The following is a 27,668-nucleotide window of genomic DNA, read 5'->3' as shown; positions in this document are numbered from 1 at the left end:
TATTTTAATCATTGCTTCGTATTTAGTTACAATATTTTCTATTTTTTTAAACACAAATTATTAGTTAAAAGTTTTTTTTAATAACCGCAAAACCGTAAAACCTATTGAATAAGAATTATTAAAACTAAAATTTGGCAGTGTCATGATAAATCATAAATGTTTTTAAATAAAAAAATTGGTATATTTAACCATAGTATGTACCTTATACTTTATAGTACTATGTACACGATATTAAACTATCGTCTAACACCTTACTACCTACCTGAGGCTTCTCGACTCTCAATGCCTTCTATCAGATCATCAACGACGCTATCAGCTTATCGTCAATGTTATCAGCATATCACCGACGTTATCAAATTATCATCAAGTACCGACGTCACCGTCCGTCCGCACGACAACAGACAACATCGACAAGCGTCATCGCAATTCACAGCGGTTTGTCCTTAATTCGGATTGTTAAATTGTTTTCGGTTCTCTTGCGTTCACCATCGTGGACACATTCCAAAAAAAGACGCAAGACGCCGATGTGGATTCTTGTCGGTTGACGTTCCGACTGTTCCGTTTTTCTCCTCCGGCGACCTGCTATAGTGAAGAGACTATCCGAACTTCAACATGTATCTAAAGACATGGAAAGAATTCGAGACCGCCTCGTACAATCTGCTCCTTAAAGATCCGACCAGGGTGATTAACGTTTTATTATCTTATTATTAGGAGCATAAAGTTTATTGCGTCCATTGCGCGCCTTGCTGAGTAAGCGTAACGTTATTGTCCCGCTTTGGAATTATGTATATGCGGTGATTAAATTGAAACAGTTTATTACCTTTTCGTCTTGTTTGCTCACAATCACTTCTAAGTTTAAATTTGCATCTGTGCCATCTGTATTATTGTATTTAAATCTGAGTAAAATTGTATTAAACGTTAAATAATTATTTTTTAATTTACAAAATAAATTTGCTGAACGTTATAATAACTTTGGTTCATAATACCTATTCATTAATCGTTAAAATGTTTTTTTCTCACAATTAAGTATTACTATCAGTATTTATTTGCTAGATATTTGTTTTTTTGACTATTATGTTCTTGATATCTGTTTTACTCACTACTGTTGAACTAAGAGGTTTGTAGTATGTGATATTTTTTAAATGATACAAAACTAATTAATTATTGTTTTCAAATCTACTTCGTATATGAAAACTATTGATGAAATCATATATTAAGTGCATAAATTAATTTGTAAACATTGTAAATGTTTTCACATGCAATACTTTTAACTTAACACTAAAATAAAATCACATACAATTATCTCGTAACTAGATTTATACTGTGGTTAGTCAATAAATGACTATACGTTTTAGATTTTGAAAAAAAAAATATTGAACTTCTTAATTTAATATTTTTTTAGCTTTTTTCTTTATTTCCATTATAATTAACAAAGGAGGAGAATTACTGATGTTTTGCACAAAAACTTTTTGAAATTAGATTTCAGGGTTTTTTTTTTAAACATACTTATTTTTGTTAATCAAGTTTTATATCAAAAATTATTATTTACTGTACTACTTTTACAATGCTTATGTAGTTATGTACATTAATGATTCAGCATCTAAGATTTAAAATGCAAAGTATCTAGAATAAAATAATAATATAGATATTTATGGATCTTTTTTTTTTCCTTTTTGAACCGACGACGCCGCGGGAATTGCTTTCGCATTACGTCCGCGGCGCTGATATTTATGGATCTAAAACCATTTTATATTATCATGCTAATCTTGACAATTTCTCTTAGAAATTAGTTTTTTTCTATAACTTACTATAAATGACAAATGTATTCATTTTTTTTATTATTTAATTTTTGTAATATTTGTTTTTTAGGTCAGATGCACTATGAAATATTGTCATAGCGAATCAACTGTGCAATTAAAAGTTACAGATGATATTTCGGTAAATAACAAAACTTTATTATATACTTAACATTTTTAAAATATACATTATGATGTTATATATTTACTATAGATACTTGAGAATCAAATTTAACAACCCTAATTTTAAATGTTTTCTTTGATACTTATAATTATTCTTGAACAAAATTACATATATAACATTTTTTAATTCTATAGAATAAATATTATATTCATCATGTTATGTATAAAATATATATTATTTCCTTAATTTAATATTACGTATTTTTGTTTTAGTGCTTGCAGTTTAAAACTTCAGATATACAAAATGTAAAGAAAATCGAAGTATTTTATGCTACAATTATGAAACAAATAACATCTAATGAACTTTGAAATTTGAATCAAAAAATATTTATTTTAAATTCTGTAAGTTTATTTTAATTGTGAAAATATTTAAAATGTATAATTGTGAAAGTACTTATTGTTGTAACATCAAAATATACAAAAAAAAAGTATATAAATCACAAAATGTAAGAACATTCCAAACAAAAACACATGATACCATATTATAGAAGTTGCCTTATTATTTGATGACTTAATAATTTTGAATAATTCTTTATTACTTAAATTGGGAATTTGATACTTTAAAAACAGCAAAATCGTGCTCAAATTAAAATAAAATCAAACTGTAATTTTGTTTTCATAATGCAATTAAAAAATGTATTATACATTTAATTTATTTACAAATGCAGTGTAATTACTAATTTAATTTCACTGTTATTGAATAAACAAGACAGAAATTAATAAATAATTAGGTAACTAATTTATATATTTTTGTTTACCTAGTTAGCTTGGTAATCTTAAGACTGACTTTATTTTCATAAAATCTGTTCTAAAAGTGTAATTTAACTTATGGCAGCATCCCAAATCTACTAATAAAATATTTAAAAAGTATGTCTTATCTGCATTTGTTGTTTCCGTCTAATTAACACGTAACATACTATATTTTAAATTTAGCATAATTTATTTTACTCTGTTATTTTTAATTTTAGAATGACAATCCATTATACATTTTAAAAGTAAGAATATTATTTAATATATTTGACAATGTAAAAAGAATAAAACACAATAACCTATGATACAATTAAAGATTTTTTTTTAATCACTGCTCTGCTAGTATAATATAATACTACATATAAAGATAATAAGTTTAAACATAATTAATTTAATTGTGTTTTGGTACTACATAGTTTAGTTTTTTTTTTAAAAAAACTGAACCTTGTTATTATATAACTTGTTCTGCTATTTTTTTTGTATAAAATAATTTCAGTATTTATTTTATAAAACCCATTTCAATATAAAACATTGTTTTCGTGTTTCATAATTTAGTCAATACTCATTATCCCTACAATCCTACAATTTTTCTGTGTAATACTTGGAATTTTTATTTTTGATCCCTCAAAGAATTAACTAGATATAATTTTCTACCAGAAATCTACATCAGAATATTCAAGATTTCTTACTGCTTCAAAAGGTGATAAAAAATCATCATTGTAAAACTAATAAATTTAGATTAAAAATATATATTATATAATTTTATTTTATATGTATAATAATATGTATTACATTATAGAGTTATGAGTATGAAATATTTCAAATTTTAAACTATTACCCTTCATGAATTATTGAAAAATATATTTTTTTAAACTGTTTTTTGGTATGTTTTATAAAATCATCACTAGATGGTCATACTGATTTCGTACCTGATAAGTGACTTTCAATATTTAATTCTTGATCACAATATAAAAAAGATATTATATTATTATTATATATATATAAGATAGATAATTTATTAGAAATATTTCAAAAAAATAAATTTCAGAACCCTAATTACATATATTAATTTATATTTTTATATATTAATTTAATAGTATGTAATCATACTGTAATAACAAATAATTTTAACTTAGCTCTATTTGACTGTTGAACAATTTTAATTTAAACTTATAAAGGAAACACGAGTTAAATATTAACTGTTGTTTTTAAAATCATAAATAATATAGGTACATTGTTTAATTTATTAATCAATATTTTAATTATGTTATAGACATTGAGTATCAACTATTATTCAATGTCGTATATTGTGATTTTTATTTAAATTTTTCTATACATTCGACAAGACACATACCTATTATACTTAATACACAATTACAATTATTAATTATTCCTTAAGATAACCGGTGGCGTAGCCATGTTTATGAAATATGGTGGTTTAGTATAAATTAAACCAAGTTTTTTTACATTTTTGTATATAAATAATACATTTATTATGTGGAAATGTGGTTAAACACCCGATCCCACCCCTTGCCAATGCCACTGAAGAGAATACCACACTGCTTTGTTGTCTGACTAATTACAAATTACAGTGAATTTACCCATCGTGCATTTTAAAGGAAACATCATTATTTGTGTTCCCTCACAAAGTCACAATTAAAATATCAAAAAATCTTTTACAGCCTTCTGATAACCTTTAAATGTGTATTCACTCAAAATTATTCAAATACCAAAAATAAAACCTATAGAGGCAAATAATGTTACAGTTATCTTTTTATAAATTTGATAATAGGTCAATCATTGTGATATCAAAAATTAAAACTAACAAAATTAAATCATAACTAACCGGCTTTAGACGAATACAATACGTCATCCGGCTCGTTATTGCGGATGTCTATTTAATAAGGGGCAATAATTAGACAATACACAACCTCGTCGCCGCCGCCCTTAGGCCGAGGGCTTTGCGTCAGTAGCGTATCTAGGATTTTTCAAAGAGGGAGGATATCAAATTTTTAATAGACACTCAGTATACACATTATTTTCATATCATTATACGTATGTTGTATTGTGTATGGCATGACCACCAATCACCATATCCCCCCTGTAGATACGCCACTGCTTTGCGTTTGTCGTAAATGATAATTTGTGTGAGTGAGGACGTGCGGTTATATATGGGTAGTGGCCAGTCGCCAGTGGGTGTCTGAGAACTGAGATCATACCGTATACATAAGTATAATATGATCTAAGGTGGGTACTGACTACCGGATTATCTGCGCATGCGTTACAGCTGCACAATTGTTAGCGGCACCGCCGATTAAAAATTAAAAGCGTGATAATATTTTGTTTAAAATGCATTTTGCAGGAAAATCTCTCAATCCTTGTAGAGTGGTCTGATTTCACTTATTTTTTTTTCTCGAAATATCTATGTGGATAATAAATTGTTTACAGGGCGAATTAGTGCATTATACTTGATCGATTCATGATTAAGTTGCTAAATACAAAAGTCGTTAAAAGAAATTAAAACTTGTAAAAATTGATCATATTTAAAATCACATTATATAGTTTAGGAATTCAATTTTGAAAATCAATGTACAATGCACCTTGTAAGAAATTGTTCTCATATCCAAAAAAAAATAATCGAAATCGGATCACTCTACGAGACGTAGGTTAAGATTAGTTCCTGTAAAGCATGTTTTTGAACAAAAAAACAGGTCACTTGCAAGCCATATTAATATTATGTATTTTATGCCTATGCCACTCGATGGGTGTTGTGTCCGTTTATTAATTAGCGTGGTGTAGTGGGGCCGGGGAGGGGGGTTCGACACTCCCATCGTTGCGGGAGCGTTCAGCGTTGGCCCACGGACGGAAGTCGAACAGTGAACACTGAACACCTCCAGCCTGGCCAACGGTGGGTTGACGTCCGAGTTCGACGGATATTCAGCAGTTCGTCCAGCGTTATCGGCGTAGTCGCCACGGTGATAGTAGTACCTTTATTATTATCATAATTTCACACCGTATCAACGTGTGCGCGAAACAATTACTAATTAGTACATCAATAGTTCATCTCCTAACCATCAACAGGTCCCGTAAGATTTTCGATTTTCAACATTATTGTTTACCTCTGCCTTACATCGTTCAAGTCCATCGTAAATATTGTCGTTTTCGTCCCGCACCGCGTAAGTACTACATATCTTATACTGTGTGTATCGTGTGTGTGTGTGTGTGTGTGTGTGTGTGTGTGTGTGTGTCTGTCTGTGCATTAAGTATTATAATACATTTATCTGTTTTGCCTTGTCCACCTGCCAATTACCAAATTTGGTCACATTGCGACACCTCGTCTATTATGAATCATTGGAATGGGTGCAATGTTAATACTGTAACCGCAGATGCTCATAACAAGTTATTTATTTTTTAAACAGTGTCGAAATCAAACAGTTTGTTGTCATTATTGTTGCCATAGGATCTTTCTATAATTATAAATTTATATCATGAATGCTATACTTGACGTATATTTAATAGATACCAAGCCGAAATGTATGTATTTATTGTTTGATATGTCTAAACTCTGAGCAAGGACAATGTTTTTAAGTCTGAATAAATTAGTGAAATGTGTGATAATATAATGTACTTTCATATTGTGTACACAGTATAGATTAAAGTTTTTTTTTTTCATTGATAAACGGTAAGTAATAGTCTTGATGTTTGCACGCGAATAACTTCAATAGAGACTATTTTTGTATTATATTATTATAGTACATATTATGGTATACTTATAATAGCTAAATATGACATAACTACAAACTATTTAAAAATTAATTTTATATTAAAACTGTACCCACTACTCTAAAAAGAAAACTATTTCCTGATTATGTATCGTACAACAAATTACAGAAAATTGCTATAAAATTTAATCTATTAGGTACTTTTCGGTTATCGTGACTACCAATCATAGTCGCTACATATAGATCCAGATGCGTCACTCACTGCGCTCACTCTGACAATCTAATCGAAAACATTGCTCGATTTGCTAAGATGAAAAACTACCTTGAGTAGGCCTCAGAGTAACCTAAAATTAACTCGAGAACTACCCAAGGTGGTTTTACATATCAAGTCGAGAGTTGATTTTGATTAATGTACCCTTTATTTTTATTCTGGTAACTTCTAAAACCTATTTATGTTAAAAATTATTGATTTTTTTTTAATGTATTACCATAAGATCATGTACAAATCCAAAGTAAATACACAAGTGTATACTGTGTATATGTTAAAAGAAAACAAGACATTTTGATTGGATATCATGAATATGTGTAACAAGTCCTGTGAATTAACTGATGATTTTTTACTTAAATTATTATTTTATTATTAACTTCTTTATATTTAATTATTATAGTAATATTACAAGTCTATAAGTATGTCGTTGTCCAACAGTGTGTTTCATTGTTCTCATGACAATATAAATGAGTATCATTTATATTTGGTTAACCCTTTTTCATCCTTACATTCCTTTCTTATCTTATATTCTATGTCCCTTGCTTTCTTGGAAAAGAGTTGTTCATTCAAGGTTGATATTTAATACTTTTGTTATATGTTTGATCTATCAATCCTGTGACAAGAGTTTGTATCAGAAGTATTCAAATTATTATATGGGTTGCCTGGAAAAGGCTTGCTCACCCCCAAGGTCAATGACCACTATAAATTTTATAGAGTATCAGAGCAATGTCTTCCTCATCATACGAAAAGTGGCTAAATAATTTAAAAAAATTATTTATCTTGTTTATTATAGCCATAGGTGCAACTAGGAGGGTGCTCTTTTCTAATTCAGTACCCACTAGCCACTAACAAAATACTAAAAATAATGTGATAAAAGAGCAATTTCCTTATTTTATTTGTTAAGCCGCGTTCACACAAGTTGTGCGTCACGTAAAATTTGATTTGGTGCACTCACGCTATCAGTTGGCCTATGGATCACTTGCGCCACAAGAAATATTTGCGGTGCAAATTTTTAAATAATGTAATTTTGCTCAAGTTATATTTTACCCAGCTTTATATGATTATATACTTTTTGGCCCAACAAATAAAATTGAATTGATATATAGATTGATAAATTGATATTAGAAATAATACTAAAAAATTGAAATTGAAATTTGTCCGTAAACAGCCCAAGACAAGTCAAAATATTTTGAAAATTATATCAAGTATAGGAATTGATAAAATAAACATATGATATAAATCTCAAGTATCTACTGTTATTCGTTTTTGAATTACAACAATATAAGAAATTCGCTACATGACAAATCAAGTGAATATCCAATATTGTAAAAATTTGAAATTCAAACGCTCATTAAAATTAATTTGACTTTCATACAGACATTTTTTTTTTTTGATTAAGACAACCTTTTATAAGAAATTTAGTATTACATTTTAAAATTTAAGATTTAAAAAGAAACATTTTTAGGAATTTCTTATAAAATAATTTGCACATTTTCGTAATTTTTACAAGTTTTGTCAATTTGATACTTATAAAAAAAATTTTGACCAGATATTTAATATTTTTCAAATGTTATTGTAACAATATATTAAGAGCCTTGTATTAAAATTGTATTTTATTTTATAGAAAAGAAAACTAAAAAAATTGGAACTGAAAATGTCCGTAAACAGTTCAAAACAAATTATAACTATATTTTTTAATAATATTATCGTGTACATATAAAAATGCTAATATAAACAACCAAAGAAAATTTCATTTTTTTTTTTTTGGTCAAAAACCGATTTTGCTTAAAATTTCCAGTTTTTATTAATTTTCTTTTTCCCCGCGCTTTCGAAAACAATTAGGAATTATGATTCACTTTCCTATCAGAAAATATACTGTTGAAGAAAATCTAAGTATTTTTAACTACCCTAAAAGGTGATGACAGACACAAAAAAGAAAACACTATTGTAAAATTAATAAATTCATCGCTCCGCTCAGAATCTAAAAAATGGTAGGCTAGTAGGTACCGTAGGTGGCAAGTGGGTCACAGTAATGGATACGGTAAATTTGAATTATTTAATTTAATGATATATCATAGCATACCTATGTTTGTATTTGCTTAATTTTTAATTTTTCTCGATTATTTTAAAATGTTCTGAGAATGTTCAATTTTTACTCCTCAAAAGTTGGTATAGCAACTACATCAAATTTTAGCTACCAGAAACCTCCATCCGAGCATTTGTTTTAGAAAAAGTGTATCCAAAAAAAAAAAAAAACACATCATTTTAAAATCAGTACCTACAGTCTTTGCTATACGCTTAATGATCCTAATTCGAACAATTGTTTAAATTTTAATATGAAGTATCTGCTTACACGTATTATTAAAATAATTGTTTAGTAACCTTAGTTAGCGAAAAAAAAGACCATTTTCGATGTTTTTTAGTTTTTTTACACAGTCAAAAAAGCTAGTAGAAGGTTCTTCATAAGTTGTTATTACTGAAACTAATATAAAAAGTAAACTTGACGCTTTTAACTAAAACAGTACAAAACTACAGTCGTACAGTAGGTCTTATAATAACGATAAATAGAATTTTCGCCGTCGCGAGCATAATTATTATTTATAAGTAGAAAACTACGATATTAACATCTATTATACGCAATACATACATTATAATATTTAAGCTATAAACAAATTGTGGTTTTGTGCGCTACTATTCTATTCTTGATACTTATTTATGTGAAAAATAACTATTTGGTTTTAAATTGTATAATATAATACGTTCAAACCGTTTTGAAAACTCAAAAAACGAATAAGTAGGTACGCCACAATAAATTATAAATAAAAGTTCAAAAATAACAACTAGCAATTGTACTAACAAATTTATAATTAATGTGGCGAGGCTTTATTATTTAATGCGTAAGTTTTTATATTAATGAAAAACCTAAAAGTGTACCTCACGCAATCACGCGCAGGGAATGCTTTTGAAAGATAAAAAAACTATTTTTTCCCCTTTTATTTTTGCGGCATTGATATAAGCGCGACCGCGAACAGAAATCATTACGGTGCGTCATCTTAATAACGATTTCTCACCTATCAATTTTCTTATTTTGTTGTTATTCAAAAACTAATAACTGTAGATACTTTAAAATTTTACCAAATGTTTGTATTCGCATTTTCTATACATGGTATAGGTTTGAAAATATTTTCATATTTTTTTGAGCTAGTTAGCTTAGTTAGTTTTTTTTAAATTACTGTAGATAAAATGTTTTTCCCTCAATCAAAGAACTTTAAATCTCAATCTATAGTTGAGCGTAAATCTACAATATTTTTTTTTGAGCGTCAGAAGTTAGAACTTTGATAAAATTAGCCGAAATTCGCAAATTATTTTGAGTCGGAAAATTCTTAAAAAATGCCCTATGTATATGCAAGATTTGAAAATCGAATGAAAGATACTCATAACTCATAAGTATTCTTACCTTAAACAAAAAAAAAATTTAGCAGAAAGTCAAATTAATTTTTTATGAGCGTTTGAAGTTTTTGGCATTCAATATTTACCCGTAAATTAACGAATTCTCATTCAACGATTTTCTTATTTTGTTTTAATTCAAAAACTATTAACTGAAGGTGGTTGGATTTGCATTTAATGTTTATTTAAACTTTTTTTATTAATGATAAAATGTTCAAAATATTTTTATTCGTTTTAAACTTTTTACAGACATTTGAAATTTCAATTTTTTTAGTTATTTTTTTTATAAATGTCAATTAAAGTTTTCGTTTGATCAAAATGCTTGAAAATGTAATACAAGGTTTCTCATAAGTAGTTATATTAGCAGTTTAGAAACATTAAAGATCCATTAGCACGATTTTTTTTTTATAGACATTTTAAATTCAAATTTGGACGAAATTATAGATATTTAAATACAAATTAACGATTTTAGTTATTTTGTTGTAACTTGTTATTACAAATATTATTTGTGGGTCCTTGAAACTTTTAAAGTACATAATTAATTATTATATTTTATACACATATTAACATTTGTAAATGCAATTATTTCGGATAAAGATTATTTCACCTACCAGTAGGTAGTACTAATACCAAATTGTAGCATAAAGGTATAGTTATTTTTCGTATACAATTATTTATATCGTTGAATTAAAATGCAACCCCTCTAGACACCTAATCTACAGCAGACCGACTTCCCCGTTTTTTTTTTTAAATATAGAAGGTAATTGGATTTTGATATTATTATATAAGCATATTGCATATCAAATTTTATTTTCAGTTATTATACAAAATGCTTACTTCCAGTCGACTGTTGGTAGATGTCATTTTTAAAATATTTAACGATTTATCATCATGACGTTATTCTCTTATCAAATGTACTTATTGTATAATATATAGATTGTAATTTATAATTTAAAAATATAATTAATATAATTTTTAATATATGAATGTATTTTAGTCTCTAGACTGCAATTAGTTTTATCATATTTTAAATTGGGTTCAACTCGTTTAGATATTTATTATCAATAAATAAATAAATAATCTGTAATAGATGTAGGAATTACTAATTAAAAATAAATACTTTGACTGCTTTATATAAACAATTCATATAACTGGAGATTAAAGTGACTTATTGTTTAAATACAATTATCGAATTATGTTGTACATTGGTCAATGGTCATTGATTCGTTGGTCACTTTATTCAACGGTCATTCATTTATTTGTCGTATGTAACTAATGTTTTTTTTGCTATACCGAATTTTGTTGCTCAACGTTAAACAATTAATTGTATCGTCAAATTCTCTATAAGTTTAAAAAATAATTATTCAAATTGTTGCTCTTTATACGATTTATAAAAATTTTATAAGGTAAGATTTTTAATTTGTGTAAAATACGGTGAGCAGAATGGTAATATACAAAATATAAATTCGATATTGGTTTTATGAAAAAAATAAAACAAATATTCTGTCACCAACATTATTGTTCTCGTATTGACTATTAAATAATTATTTATAAACACTGAGTGGCGCGTCGCAATATGAAAACTGGTTTTGACTTATTGTTAGGTATGGTTACAGTAAGGCGCGGGGTCATGGTATGAACGTTGTTCTTGAACGCTGCCGCTATAGTCAGCAGAGCATCACACGATGACTGTAAATTTCTAATTTTTCTTAAATCTAGAACATGGTTATATATAAAAACTTTTCACGCTTATTTTAGTGAAAAATCACGTTTCTACGACTAACGAAGGTTGAGGAAAATGCGATGTACGAAAGCACGTTTTTGCGGTCGAATTTTATACCCAAAACGGACTCTTAACAGATTGTAATTTGTTTAAGATTCCCTCAAAATTGTTTGAATACTTGGCCATAATTTTTAAACATTATTGTAGGTGTTGCAAAGAAAGTCATAGGCTTTTGCTCTAGTAGCCGAATTTGTATCACAATTAGTAGCCAACTTACCAAGAGCCGATTTGATTTCAATGATTTGATTCATTTGATTCACCAAATTTCTTATAGATTTATATTTTTCCAACAGCCTAGTTCACACAGAAATGGAATATTGAAAACTGCCTTAAAACACTGTCTCTAAAGAATTTAATTGTTCATGTCCTAGTTGTATTATAAATTTCAGAAGACTATTTTCTTATTTAGGTAATTATTGATTTATTATAAGTTAAACAAACAATAATTATTTTACTACTAAATTTATATTGAATTCTTATTAATGGTTTTTACATAAAATATTGCACATATACAAAATAATAATGTGACAAAAAATATATAATATATAGGAAAATTAAAGATTTATCAATATATAGAATCCACAGCAACACCAACACTAGTTTTTTCAACCAATAAATTGTTATTTTTAAAACTTAACTTGTTGTATTACCTATATCTTTGTTTTAGATTTCACCTCTTCATGAGTAACTTCATCTATTTTAAGCAAATCATATAAAAATACACCAATTCAACTTTCTAATTGATAAAATATTGTAGGTATAAAATAATAATACATATGACAAATATCGGGGTTTCTAATTCTTATTATATTTTTGAAGGTATAACTTAAACTAAGCTAAAACATTTTAGTACCGTTTTTATTATATTGTATTATCATAATTCCCAGCTTATCACAATATATAATTACCATAATATATAGATATGCAATATCATCAATTATTAATGAATCTTCTTCAGTTTTAAATTTATTAAACATGTTTAAAAAAAAAAAAAAATTAACTATCTGTTTTGTAAATCATTTACTTTAAACTGTAAAGAATATTGTATTATTAAAAAAAAAAATGTAGAATTAAATTTTACTTATCTCATTTTTTTATCTATAGTGTTTTGAATAATTGAAAATGGCTGATCCTGGATTTCCAAGTCAACATACTACAACTACTACAGTCACAAATACAGAAATTATCTCAAACCTGAGATATGACAATGCATATCTATACACACTTGAAGGAAAATTGAAAATTGCCCAAATTGTAAGTATTTAGAAATAAATGATAATATTTGGAATTCATACAACATTAAATCATATATATTTTGGTTTAATATTGTAAACTAAGAAGGTTCTCATTGTACAACTTTAAAGCTATCTGTTATACCGATAATTTGTATAAATAAAACTATTGTAACTTAGTAAATTATAATAATAATTAGGATATCTTATCACTGGTTTTGTAATTTTAAAAGAAATTAATTTAGTAAGAATTAAATGAAAAACATAAACAAAAATAACAGGTTTCTTCAACAATTTGTAGATATACAAAAAACAAAAATTAAATGTACAAATGATTTATAAAAATATAAATTAGTCATTTGTACATAAATGATTTATAAAAAAATAAATTAGTCAAAAGGCTGTTATATTTAGAATTATTTTAAGGTTAACCCTTTAGTGCTTCAGACATACTATTACGTCGCTGTATTTTATAATATTCTCATTTTCCGGTAACCGTACAAGTTTTGGAAACTATGGTTCGCATTAAATTGAACTTAAATAATTAGATTGTATAAATCTCAAAATTAAAATCTTAAAAAAAATTTTAAAAATTTTAAAAATTTTAAAAAAAACAATAAATATTTTATTTTATGTAGCATACTCCGATTGCAGTGGATAAATTTTGTAGCTGTAAAAGGGTTTAAACAATTTAGTTACTTAAAACTAATAATAATAATAATAATAAATAATGCACAAAATATTGTTGTTTTGTCATTTGGATAAATACATAGATCTCCAACATTTTTCTTGCAACTGCTTTTCAAACAAACTTTTAAAAGATGCAACATTGAGTTGTTTATCACATTTTTGTTTTGCAAAACATCAAAATCATGCAATGTACTGGGTATGAGCTCCAGTTTGTGGGTCTATAAAATATTCACTGTAATTAATAATAAGATAGATAAATTCAGGTTACTTCAAAGTTGTGTTTTAGTGCTTTCCATTTATCACTGAACTAACTAACCATCCTTAGTTTTACTTCTCTTATAATTATAGATAAAAGAGTTTTGTGCATCTATTTTTCGATAAAAAATAATAAAAATAAGCTAAAAAATCCACAGTCCATATATCTATGCTCCATTATCAGTTAAAAGTGAAACTGGGTCCTATTATGCGATTGCATTAACCAGGAAAATCAGGATTTGTTGAAATAGTTGGTAAATTGATTTATAAATTTAATAATAAATATAAGGTACTTACACAATTATATTTTATTTTATTAATAAGTAATAAAAATATTGTTTTTAAAGTAAACCTACAGTACTATTTACCTTCTTTATATTTAATACATACAATTATATTTACACATACTTAATTATATACATTATGTTTCTTATTTATTCACAATCAAACATTGTATTCCAACGTTTGCTTAAATTATTTTTAAAGAATTTAAATATAACACCTAATACCAATTGATTTTATTACTTATACAATTAACCAAAAATTGAAAAATTGATAACTATCTAATATTGCAATTTTATACAGTTCAATTTAGAATAATTTTATTATAAAATAAATGCATTTCAAAGAATATTAAAAAATTAGGTATGTCAATTTTAAGAGAATGACCAATGCGCAACATACCAAATTTACAATCACTAGAACTAACCTTGTCTAGTTAACTTGTATTAGAATGAATTGACCTAATATCGAACTTAAAGTTATGAACATGATCGGTGTTCTTAAATCTTACATTGCCTTATTTACAATATTTCAATGTTGATGCAAGTAATGACCATTTTTATATTTTACATCTCATAACTCGCTTAAAAATTAAAATATCTTTAAAAATCAACATTAGAACACAGATAATGTTCTTACCTTAAGTTGGATCATAGGTCCATCCGCTGTAATACTAAAGCTAATTACTCAAAGTTGGTTCTGTTGAACACAGATTTGCTATGTTGCACATGGGTCAAAGAAAACAAAACAATTAGTGCACTGACATTATCTTAAGTATTTAAAGAAACTATAAATAGTATATTCAAATTTTAAATGCTAGTTTATAGAACTATAGCTAAAATAACTTTTGTTTAATTATGTAAAAAAGTTTTAACAAAAATTAAAATTGTTGAACAATAATAAATTCTAAAATGGTTATTAATCAATAATTTAAACCGAATAATTAATTATTTTCTATAAAATGATTTATTTATAATAAATACTACAAATTACCTTTATATTGTTTGTTTAACCCCAACTGACCCACAACCACACACACACATATTATGAAAGATTTTTATATAAATTATATTATTTTATTTTTAAAAAAGTAATAATAATAATATTAATAAGAAAATAATTAACTACATTTATATTTATTATCATAAATTTACATAGTAGTATTAATTTTGTATAATTATAATAATAAACAACTCTTCGTAGAATATCCCAAACTGCATCCTTTCATAGACTTATATATAAAATTACCAAGTATTGAAATACTAGTATCTATACTTTTTTATACCTACCCATCTATCTAACTGTATAAATGTGAAATGAAAATTTCTCTACAGGCTAAACTCTGGAATTACTTATCAGATCTTCTTGATTTTTTTTAAACAAAAGAGTATTTCATAGAGAAGGTTTATATGAAAGAAAATTTTAGGAAAATCAACCAGAAGAGTAGGAAATCTGGATGTCAAAAATACAACAGTGGCGCCATCTGCCCAGAAAAAAATTAACTAAATAATAAAATAAAAATTTAGTTTATTGTTGCAGATTAAAATAAGAATAGTGTATAATAATATATTGGTTGCTATTGGTTAATCGGGCATGTTTGTTGATTTGTATTCTCATCTTTTGTTAACATATATATATATATAAATGAATGTTTGTGGGTAGATAAGATCTCTGGGAAGAAAATAGGCTAATTTAAAAAGGGTTAATTTTGGGTTTTTTTTATTCATCGGATTTTACTACGGTCAGGTTAGGATAGGATTTTGTAATAATTGATTATATTAATCCACCATAGTTAAAATTAAGTAAAAACAACAAACTTGGTATAACTTAGATACTTTAGAGTTAAATCATACACTTACGTATAAACAGCACGGGGTCCGCGATCTACCGCAGGTAGATTGCCAACATGATAATGTACTGCTGCGAATCAGAATTTTTATTCCGGGCAACAGAAAAGTTAAGATACATTTTGAACACTATACACCGAATATTAAATAACCAACTAAACAAAAATTAAGTCATTTAGAGTTGGTAAATTTAACGGGTATTGAAGTGCATGGGATCAGCTAGTAAATATATAAACAAGAAATATTAAATTAGAAATGTTGAATCTCATCTTTTACTTGAATATGCAACTAATATTTAATAATAATGCAAATTAATTTTAAAAACTACTCGGTTGACTTTTGACCTATGTTCTAAGGTGGTGGTATAAACTATAAATAAAAATAATAATACATTATCTATAAACAGCTCTTAATATATCATAATATCAGTCAGGCACTTGGTATAATATAATATTGTCATATTATTTTGTAAACGATTGTACATTTTATATGTATACAAAATACACTATACACACACTGTAGTATAAGTATAATAGTATAACTATTTTGCAGATATTATAAATAAAATGTATATTATTATAATAATTACATCGGTATATTTTGTTCTAACTTTTGCGCTCCTAGCCTGGTCTTACCAAGCTCTTGCAAAGAATCAGCATTTCTGGCTATCTAAAATATGAATTTTATTATTTTTTTGGTTTCAGTGAATCTATTATATTTTTTGTTTCAGATTCTAAAATGTTGAATTATTAGTTATTAACTATTTAATGAGAATATAAAATAGTATGCTTGTAATTAATTAAAATACCTAGTCTTTACAGTGTGTGTAATTATAAAATTTCTACATTTTAAATTTTTTGCTATTAATAATCTTAATTTTAATTCAAACATCTCATATTATTAGATAGTTAAAATTATAAACAATATTGGAGAACACCTTCCTTCTGTTGTCCTTAAATTATTAATTAATACAATTATATTATATACATTTATCTTTAGGTGTTTGTTTTATTAAGTCTCATCGCAGTGTCGTTCTCTACATACAGTATGTGGTATCAAAACAGCGCTGTCACATCAATATCAATGTTTGGATTTTGGTTTTCTTTATTCATGTTGGTATTCTATATATTTCATGTAGTTGAGTGTTTTTATAAAATACCATGGCTTAAAATTGTAAGTATTGTTAAACTGAAAATGATTAATACATGAATATATCTTAATAAGATTCTAACAATTATTTTCAAACATTTTACTATGTTATCTAAGTTTTTTAATATGTGAATAATTTAAATTTAGGAGATGATTTTTGATGTTTGTTGGCCAATACTTTACCTTTTATCAGCATCCTCTGCAGCGGCTTATACTGGTTTGCATTTTAGCTACATGATAAGTTTGGTATGTAAATATAAGTTAACTATAATAATATAATAATGTTCAAATTTTTTACTTGAACTAGGTTTTTAATTTTCTGTTATGACTTATTAATTTACTATGTTCAAAATCCCCATTGATTAATTATGGACATTTATATTTCCAAATTGGTTCAAAAATATTTCATGCATCTCTTGTATAAGAAAATTAATATTAATTTCTCAATGTTAACATAGAATAAAATTAATTCTTAAACTATTACATTTATTAATTACTTCTATACTTACTAAATAACAATTTACTAAATGTTTTGCATTTACTTATGTATTTGCTAAAACTAATATATTTAAAAAAAAAAAAAAAACTATCACAAAATAAATATATTACACCTTCAATAATTAAAATGTATTGTTAAAAATCCGATGTATAGTTTTATTTATATTTGAACGTTTTGGCTATTAATAATTTCATAAATATTTGATTAATTTGATTATAAAGCTATATTTTTATGTTTTTTTATATAAATTCTTATATTTTGATGCATTTTTAGACAGGTAAACTAATTAGTAAAATGTCTATTGTTAAAACCCTTGGAAGTTTTTTCCCTCCTGACAGACACACCCTCCCCAGCAGATAAATGTAAAATATATGCAACTAAAAAATAAACTGTATAAGTATTTATTTAAAAATGTTATGTTAATCGATAAAATTATAATAGGTACAAGAATTAAATTGGTAAATAATTTCATTATTACTATAAGACTTAAGGTTTTTAATTATTAAAAATATATTTTTTATCAAAATTATCACAGTTTTAAATTGTTAATCTTAGCATGCTATAAAACTAAAAGCCTTGTTTTATTAAATTGCACAATTTTTAATTTTCTAGTTGCATTACTAAATTGTCTCATATCTCTATAAAATAATATGTAGGATGATGTGAATTTCCAATTCAATAATTACTTTTGAATTATCTATGAAAATTTATATTGATTTTGATAACATTTGTCTGAGATTAGTATTGTATTATGTATATTCCATCAATTCAAATAATATTTTTTTATATATTTTATTGCATTCCAATTCATTTTGAAAATGTCAAGTTGTTATCAATCTATCAATATAGTTTTCTTCATTATTTATTCTTCTTTAAAATGTTATATACAAACATAAATTATTTATGAAGGATTTTATTTGTAAATTAAAATCCTAAAATAGTACTAATATATATTTTTAAACTAATATAGTTATTTGGATTTGCTGCAATGTTTGCATATGGATATGATGCTTTATTGAAATATCAAGCAATACAGCGTGGAGAAATTGCACAAGGAAATATAGCAGTTCATAAACAAACAACCACATCAACAGCATCATACTGATATCCACATTAATTAAATAGTATTAATCCGTTTTCTGTTTACTAATTCATCACTATCTACCATATTTATTTAACTAATATTAATATATAATAATATTTTTTAATCAAACATCACAATCATTTTTGTTATACCTACATTAATATAATATATTTTAATATTTATACTAACATATTTTTTTGATGACATTTTATAGCTATTTTTTAAAATTGTTATTCCTATGCCACGGCCGCTATAAAATATTATATAATTTTCCAAGAGCTGACTATTTGGTATAAGGATAAAAAAAAACTATATATCATTGTTTTATTAAATAATATAATTGATTATTAAATTAACCTTAAGAAAAGTATAAAATAATTATATTTTAATAATTTCACTTTTTATAATAACTCATAAAAATGTCTTATTGCAGGCTCTTACAGTAAACAACTACTTAAATTGTTTTATTTAAAATCTTTGAATAATGTAGAATTACATTATAACTTTATAATTAAATCCATCAAAGTTTTACTTAATATAAATACATTTTATGCTGGTTACTTAAGTTAATCAATATAGTGAACACATGCAATATTAATGTTTTATTTAAATATATTTATTTAGATCAAATTAAATTGGATGCACAAATTAGAAGTAATTTTAATAAAAAAAATACTTGAACTTTTTATCAACGTAATAATTTTCAGTTTAAATAATAGCTATTGATACCCCAATATTCGTATAATATAATATCTAATTAATTTATAATAGTAAAATAAAATATACATCTATTCATTTGATTACATTATACCAAATTATCAGCTTTGTTATTGATCTTTTGTTATTTCTTAAATCTTTTGTTATTTCTCAATAAGACGTTTTATTATTATTATATTGTTAAAAATTGTTTATATATTTTATTTTATTTGTTATTAAATATTAATGTATTAATGATTTAAACTATTTCCAAAATGAAATCCTTTACAAAATATGAAAATCTTTGTTACTTATTCAAAAATCTATATTAAGTTTTAAAATAAATATATTATTTTGTGATTAATAGTTATGTATTGTAAATTATTATATTATTTTTATCAAAAACAAAAATGTTTTATTTTTTTACATTGGTCAATTTTTTTTTTTTTTTATAACAATTATTTCACATAATTTTCTTTTTATTTATCTGTGTTTTTTTTGCATATAACCAACTATTACCAAAGAATGTCTTAAAAATTAATTCTCTCCTAGTCATATTAAAATCTAGATGCATAATGTTAATATATTTTTTAAAACAGTATAAGCAGTGCATGTATTGTTTATAGTTATGTTTGTTATAAAATAACTATGAGCTTACATAACTTCAAACTTGTAGTATTATGATCTACATTCTACAGAGTCATTAATCCTAGTGATCCAAGTTTTGTAATATGTGATATAAATTCTAAATGTTCAAATATGGTCTTTTTTTTACTGTTGTAATAGAATGGTATCTTACAAATTTCAATATTTATTTATAGAAAATTGCTGATAAATATTACGTTTAAAATGTCATTAAACTAGATATCTATATTTTTATAATTAATTATTTTTAAACTGTTTACCTAGTTATACTTAAATGTATTACCTATCATAAATGTACTTATATATTATGTATTGGTATATGATTTTGTCAGTTTTATAATCTTTAAGTGCACTAATTAATCAAAATCAGTAAAACGTTATCCGTCCAATAATATTATACATTTAATATAGGTACAATGTATTTTATTTAAATTGTATTACAATTTTATACATAATATGAGTTAAAACATTTTATTTTTCTGTTATTGCCTTATTTAACTTTGTAACTTTGTATGCAATTTAAAACATTATATTTAATGATTTATAATATATATGTATATATTATATCTATATTCTTAATACTTCATATAGAAATGTTTTATCACTGTTGTTACTTTACTGTTGTCAACTGTTATCTTATCATAAATAGTGGGCCGTTAAGCCGCAAAGGTTGCCAATTGCTCAACTCAAGAACAAAACTCTAACTAACTAATAAATAAAAAAATAAAAAACAATACATTAAATATTAAGAGGATGTCAGTGCACTTTTTGTTTTCTCTATCTGGCTCATGTGCAACTAAGAGAAAACATATTTACGCACTAATTTTTTTTTTATGTTTTTGAGTTATCTTAGAGTAAAAGCACACATTACAAAAACGATAAAGAATATTATTTTTGATGGTATGACATATCTGTTTGTCTATTTTCCCAAAAAAATTTCACATCATTTAAATTTACAAAAAAAATTTTTTTATCTTAAAAGTTTAATGAAATATAGTCAAATAGGTTAACAAAATATAAAACTGATATTTCAAACCCTCAAAAATATTATCCTCTATAATTTTTGTAATAGGTGATTTTACCATATTTCACATTCTATTACGTCTGGATTTCACTCTAAGATTACTAAAAAGTCATGAAAAAAAAGATTTTAGGTGAAAGTGTTTTATCAATGCTGTACGTTAGACCTATATTGTAAATAACATAAAACTGAATTTTTTTTTCAAATGCAAGCCCTGATTGTAACCGACCGACGACGACTGTCTGCAATTGATAGACTAATGACATTAGGAACCTGCTAATTTACTACTATATCTATGAACTATAATTAACAGCTTACAGAGTTCTATGCTGTGTATAGGTTACATAATTAAGATACATATTTATATACGACACGTGTAGTATATTTCTTTGATATATCTAGCTAGCCACTTAGGTATTTTAGGGCAGGGAACCAACCAACCACCAAAAATATTGAAGGCTTCAAAATAATACCTTTGAAGATCCTTTTAAAAAGGAACTTTCTCAACATATGAGGATAGTAAGGAATAAGAATATCATATATAATACATACCAATTGATATTGCTATTACAGTAATTTATTTATCGTTCTATGGCATGGTGATGTAATTTTGACCAAAAACAAGTCATAATAATAGTCGCATGTATAAATTATGTAAAAACATTATTAAAGTATCATTTCGTATTTTTGTGAAATATTACTTACTATTTTTAACTAATAAGTCAATATCCTGTACCGTAGAACGGTGTAAATAGATAGGATCATGGTATAAATAATAGATTTAATTATTCTAAACATTTTGAAAACTTCATATGGACCTATAGTAGTACCTATATACTATAGTAACTATAGAAAATAATAATATACCCGATAACAAAAGGTTTTACAAACCCCTAAGACTATCATTTTTTGGATAACAAAATAATAATTTCAGAGGATATTCAATAGAGGAAAAACTATTATTTTTAGTTTGAATAATAAATTTTTATTTAAATTTAGAACTTCAACGGTCTTTAAAAAAAACTGTAAAAATATACATACCTAGTATAAATTGGATGTCTCTATGGTTATTCATTTTTGAAAAAATAACACAAAATTGATATTGTTAAAAACTGTTCTTGAAATCCTGTTTATATTTTTTTTAATATTTATATTGCCATTAGTAAATTGCAAATTTTTAAAATAATTATTATAATATTATTTTATATTTTTGTATAATATTAGGTACTAGCTATAATAAACTAGGTAATATAAGTCAATACTTATCCGTAAAATGGTGCAGTGAATAAGGTTTATAGTATAAATAGCTTAAAATGGAACCAAATATTTTTAAAATTGAAATGTGTATACACTAAATTATAATATAAATTATACTTCGTAGCAAAAAGTTTTAAGTCCTTGCTAATAATATATTTAATTACAAAAAAAATAATTTTAATTGATTTTCATCGTTCAAAATATATACAATTTCATCAAATTTCGGAATTGTTATGTACTTATGTGTGTATAAAAGTAGCGCATATTTATTTTTGATATTTTAAGATTACTGTTAGAACAATTTACGAGGAGCTATACGTATAAAAGTAATAAAGTCCCATAGTTATGATTAATCATAAAAATCGATGTAATTAATAGGTAATACATTATGCGTTGGTTCGATATTAATTTCAGAGATTCAGAGGTATGCATATACAAATTTAGCTTTGCAAACGACGACCTTTAGTAAAATGACTATCAAAATAACAAATAGTAACGACATGATTAGCATAGGCTTTTCAATATTAGATTAGGTAGTTTACCTATGTGGCTATAAGGTGCCTATGGGTCATGTATTATATTAAATATTTAAATATTCATTCGGTGAAATAATCGTATGCAGAATCGCGTAGGTAATTAACATATTTTATCAAAATAAAAACCTTATGGTCATTAGTCACTTATCATTAATCCATCATACAATAAAATGAAAACAACAAAGACAGTAAGATAGAATAGCTTATAATAGGTACGTACTACGTGTATTATAGCCTATAGGTACCTACGTGTATTGATATCGCGACAGTTTTATATTTCGAGAATAACAAGACCGTTACTATTTGAGACATCGATACCATTATTTTAACAACTGCACTTAGAACTAATTGTGTTTTGATGCAAAAACAAAATGCAATATTTTGGTCTAATGATTCTTACAACATCTCGTATAGGTACAATAAGGTACGTAACATAATGAGACTATTAAAGTATAACGACAATGGAATGTATAGGTATAATAATCGGTGATAATCGTATCTACATTATACATATTATATAAAAGTTACAATGACTAGGTATGTACTCGTATATTAGAACATTATAACATTTATGGTTTATATGTAAATATTGTTTTCATTTTTACTACATTGCAGATTAATGTTTCAAAGAGGACAATGAATTTGCACAATCGACTATGCATTAGCAGCCATTAATTATAAATTAATCAAATGTATTATAATATGTATTGTGACCATTAAGTATTTGTGTTTATCAGAATTCATTTGGAAAATAAAATCGAAATGAATTTATCACGAAACTGTAATAATTGCATCATGACAATTTAAATATCTTCTAATATTATTCAATCAAGCAATGAAGAACTTACAAAATATATTTAATATACAATGGCAATCTCTTTTGACCTTTAACTAATAGTAAAATAAATTTACTCTAATTCTTTAATAGCAATAATAATAATATCATAAAATATACCTTCTTAGTAAATAGTAATATAGTCTTCGCTAAAAATCGTTTTTCGTGTACAATTATTTTATTTCGTTGAGTTCAAATTTAACACATACATTACAGGATTACACTATTACGGGAAACTGGTCCATCTGTCCACCATTTTTGTTATAGGTTGAAAACTTATGAGGAACCTTGTATTAAATTTTCAAACTTTTTGATTGAGTGAAATATTTTTAATAGACATTTAAAGAAAAAACCTAAGACAATTCGAACATTCTAAATGCTAAATAGTCTGAAATTGAGTCTAAATATTTTTTTAAATATATTAATTGAGTATGGACAATAATAAATTAAGGAACAGTAGAATATTCCAAATCTCTACGATTTATATTTTTTGAATCGTTTGATTAGGTATTTTTATTTTATGAGTGGCTAGGTATCCAATTTTGTCAAAATTTAAACTTCAGACGCTCATAAAAAATACTTTTTGAATAAATGAGCTCAACTTTTATTCTTGAAAAAATCTTGTATGAAACCTCGACAGTTTGTAATACATTTTCAAACCTTCAGTAAGAATTTCCGTCTTTCCTTTGTTTTTCACAACATTTTTGAACACTAGGTAATGGGAATACACTAATGGGATTTTGACTTCCCCAACGCATCAACTAGATTCACTTTCCTATCGAACAAGATACTGAAGACTGAAGTTATAATCGAACCATTATTTCGACTACTATTATCGTAATATCGTGTACACAGCCACAAAAATTTTTTTTAAAAAGGTGGGTAAGTGGATGTTGCTCTTTTGTACAGTAGGATACAAGTGGGGTCACTGTAAAATGGACGGCATTAAATTTGAATTCAATGATATAATATTATTGTATACGAAAAACGATTCTGAGTAGTGATGGCTTGTCAGTGTGGATATAGTTTATTATATTATATTATATTATATTTATATTGTTATTATACTTATTAGTTATCAATACGGCAGCGGTAGCCGGTAAATTTAATTAATATTATAAAATTACAACAAAATAACGATAATCGTTACTCTTGGTTATTTAATATGTTATTTCATTCAAATTTGAACATAAAATAATTATAAAAAAAAATTTGAGATTTTTGAGATTTTTTGGTTACAGAATAATTACTTACGTGGAACTTTATTGTAAGTTTTCAATCCTTAGCTATAACCAAAAAACGTTCTCGAACCGATAACTTTAATTGTATTTATATTATCCAAAAAATAAAACCACTACGTCACATACAAAGTTCTTTCCTGCAGTGCGTTGTGGAATTTTGGTAGTTCTACTATAAAAACAGTGGGAGTCTTTTGTTACGCACAAAACAGTTTTTGGCTATGTTGTACATTTGTAGGACAGGGACAACATAGCGGGTAGCACGTCCTCCTAAGATTTAAAATGTTTACGATATTGTAATATATTCATCGGTAAATTGGCGAATTCCCATTACTGGGTTGTTGATATTTCATTTTAATTCAAAAACCGAGACATACCTACTGTCTCCGCTCAGAAACGTTTTTCGTATGCCTACAATGATTTACAATTTAATTCAAATCCAACGCATCCATTACAAATTAAAATGAGATACTCGACCACTACTGTAAGCAGAGCTGCAATACCCATTTGTCCATTTATTTTATTTTTTATTTTCTACTTGGATCAATCAAAATGTTTTGCTTTGTCAAAATACTTGATAATTGAATATAATGTTCCTCATAACTGGTCATAATAATAGTACATACTGTAACCAAAAATCTAAAATATATATAACCACATTATTATTCTTCAATATTATTACAATTACTTATCAATTAGTATATTATTATAAATTTAACTATATAATGCAATGACATTTTAAAAATAATTAGATTAATTTTATGTTATTACCAGTTTATACCTATTCACACTTTTCTAGTTTCTATGGTAAGGTGGTATATTATTTTGACTCACTTTCCCATCGGACAAGACACTGAAGTTTAAAATCGAACCATTATTTCGACTACTTATATTGTAGGTACACAGACACAAAATGAAATAAAAAAAACAACACATCATTGTAAAATCAATACATTTATCGCTCCGCTCAGAATCTAAAACTATTATTATAATTTTATAAATACGATGTTTTCTGAAAACATGCAATCAACCAACGTATTACCACTAGCAAATTAAAATATACTTAAATAGAAAAAGGTACCAAAAACCATTTCATTAAAATATATCCTTGATATAGGCTGACAGATCTCTCCACTCAGAATTAAATTTCAAATGTATTATTTATTACATTCATTTCAGTGACCCCCACAGGACACCTATTGGCTACTGTGCAGCAAAGAGGTACTACTTACCAATTTTTTTGATATATTAACTATTGTGATCCTAAATTTATTGAAATTTAAGAATAAAAATATTCTAACTTGATTCTGACAATTTATTATATTACAAGCCGACTATCGTCGAAAACTTTCGGCGAGCGTGCACCGACATAATATTATGAATAATAGGCAAAAACTGTCCAAAACTTCGAGAAAATGGGTATGTTCTAAATTAATTTTAATATTAGTCTACACATAAATATTAATTTATTATAGTTTAATTAAGAAATCTGTCAGCGAGCTGAATAGTCATTTTTTTATATAATATAGACTACATGATCCATATATTATTATCCATATATTGTATATTCAATTTTGAAACACTCTATACCGAACATAATGTAGGTAATAATAATAGTTATTATATGTATATGACGTTTTTTTTTAATAATATAAAACTCTAATTGTGTTTTTAAAGTACCTATCCAAGTGTTTTAAATGTATTGTTTGCTATATAATCCATACGCCCATACATATTATGAATGTATTGGGACACCCTATTTAAGAGGATGCTACCCATGTATTGTCTATGACATTGTATATCACAATATAACATGCTTAGTGCTTACCCATGTTGTCTCCGTCTTACACACGTATAAGACATAGCAAAGTTTCATTCACTAGTTTCAATAGTGTGCTGTTAGTTTTGATATTAGAGTGATTTTAGCCGGAGTAAGGTCCGACTAACCAATAAAGTTTTTACATTTTTTCTTTAATCTGGTGTTTCTAGTTTATTCGAGAGTCAAGGTGCTTTTTTTTCAATGAATTATTTTATTTATTATTATCATATTATAAAATTCTGATAAGCGTATATCAAATAAATCTAAATAGATATATTTTTAAATCATAAGTATAATAATTGTTAAAATTTAGTTTGACATTTTTATTTCGTAATTTTCCATAAATTTGGGAATACAAGTCTAAATAACAAACTAGCCATACGTTTTTGTGAAAAAAACGTGACACTCTAACGCTACAACTTAAAATGTTAGTTTACGATTTTACGAGATTAATATTAAAATAAAAAATATATACATAAACATTATGTGTACGTTAAAAAAAATAGTTACTATAGTACGCCATCATCTTCAAAATGTAGACGTTTTGTGTAAAATAATAACATACCTACGCATATAGCATTGCTGATCCCTCCCAAAACGGTTCTTGACGCTAACCGCAGCTCATTTTAGGTAC

General features: G+C 25.7%; 2 protein-coding genes across 4 annotated transcripts; both read left to right on the top strand.

The window, feature by feature from the left end:
• Positions 1–364: 364 nt before the first annotated feature.
• On the top strand, positions 365–3,607 carry LOC132934718 (signal recognition particle 9 kDa protein). The gene is made up of 3 exons (XM_061001056.1): positions 365–681; positions 1,870–1,938; positions 2,193–3,607. Exons 1-3 carry the CDS (start codon positions 613–615, stop codon positions 2,286–2,288), a joined length of 234 nt encoding a protein of 77 aa, XP_060857039.1. The 5' UTR covers positions 365–612; the 3' UTR covers positions 2,289–3,607.
• Positions 3,608–5,578: 1,971 nt separating this feature from the next.
• Positions 5,579–20,922, top strand: LOC132935928 (MARVEL domain-containing protein 1-like). 3 transcript variants are annotated; one of them, XM_061002576.1, is made up of 5 exons: positions 5,579–5,905; positions 13,054–13,203; positions 17,255–17,428; positions 17,552–17,650; positions 18,874–20,922. In XM_061002576.1, the coding sequence occupies exons 2-5, from the start codon at positions 13,072–13,074 to the stop codon at positions 19,006–19,008; spliced, it is 540 nt and encodes a 179-aa protein (XP_060858559.1). In that variant the 5' UTR covers positions 5,579–5,905; positions 13,054–13,071; the 3' UTR covers positions 19,009–20,922. The 3 variants fall into 3 exon arrangements, with proteins under 3 accessions (XP_060858559.1, XP_060858561.1, XP_060858560.1); XM_061002578.1 differs by lacking the exon at positions 5,579–5,905 and adding an exon at positions 6,163–6,411; XM_061002577.1 differs by lacking the exon at positions 5,579–5,905 and adding an exon at positions 11,417–11,572.
• The last annotated feature ends 6,746 nt before the right edge of the window (positions 20,923–27,668 follow it).

The sequence above is a fragment of the Metopolophium dirhodum genome, chromosome 1, assembly GCF_019925205.1.
Source record: "Metopolophium dirhodum isolate CAU chromosome 1, ASM1992520v1, whole genome shotgun sequence".
In the NCBI taxonomy this organism is placed as follows: domain Eukaryota; kingdom Metazoa; phylum Arthropoda; class Insecta; order Hemiptera; family Aphididae; genus Metopolophium; species Metopolophium dirhodum.
This window is presented reverse-complemented; position numbering and strand designations above follow the sequence as displayed.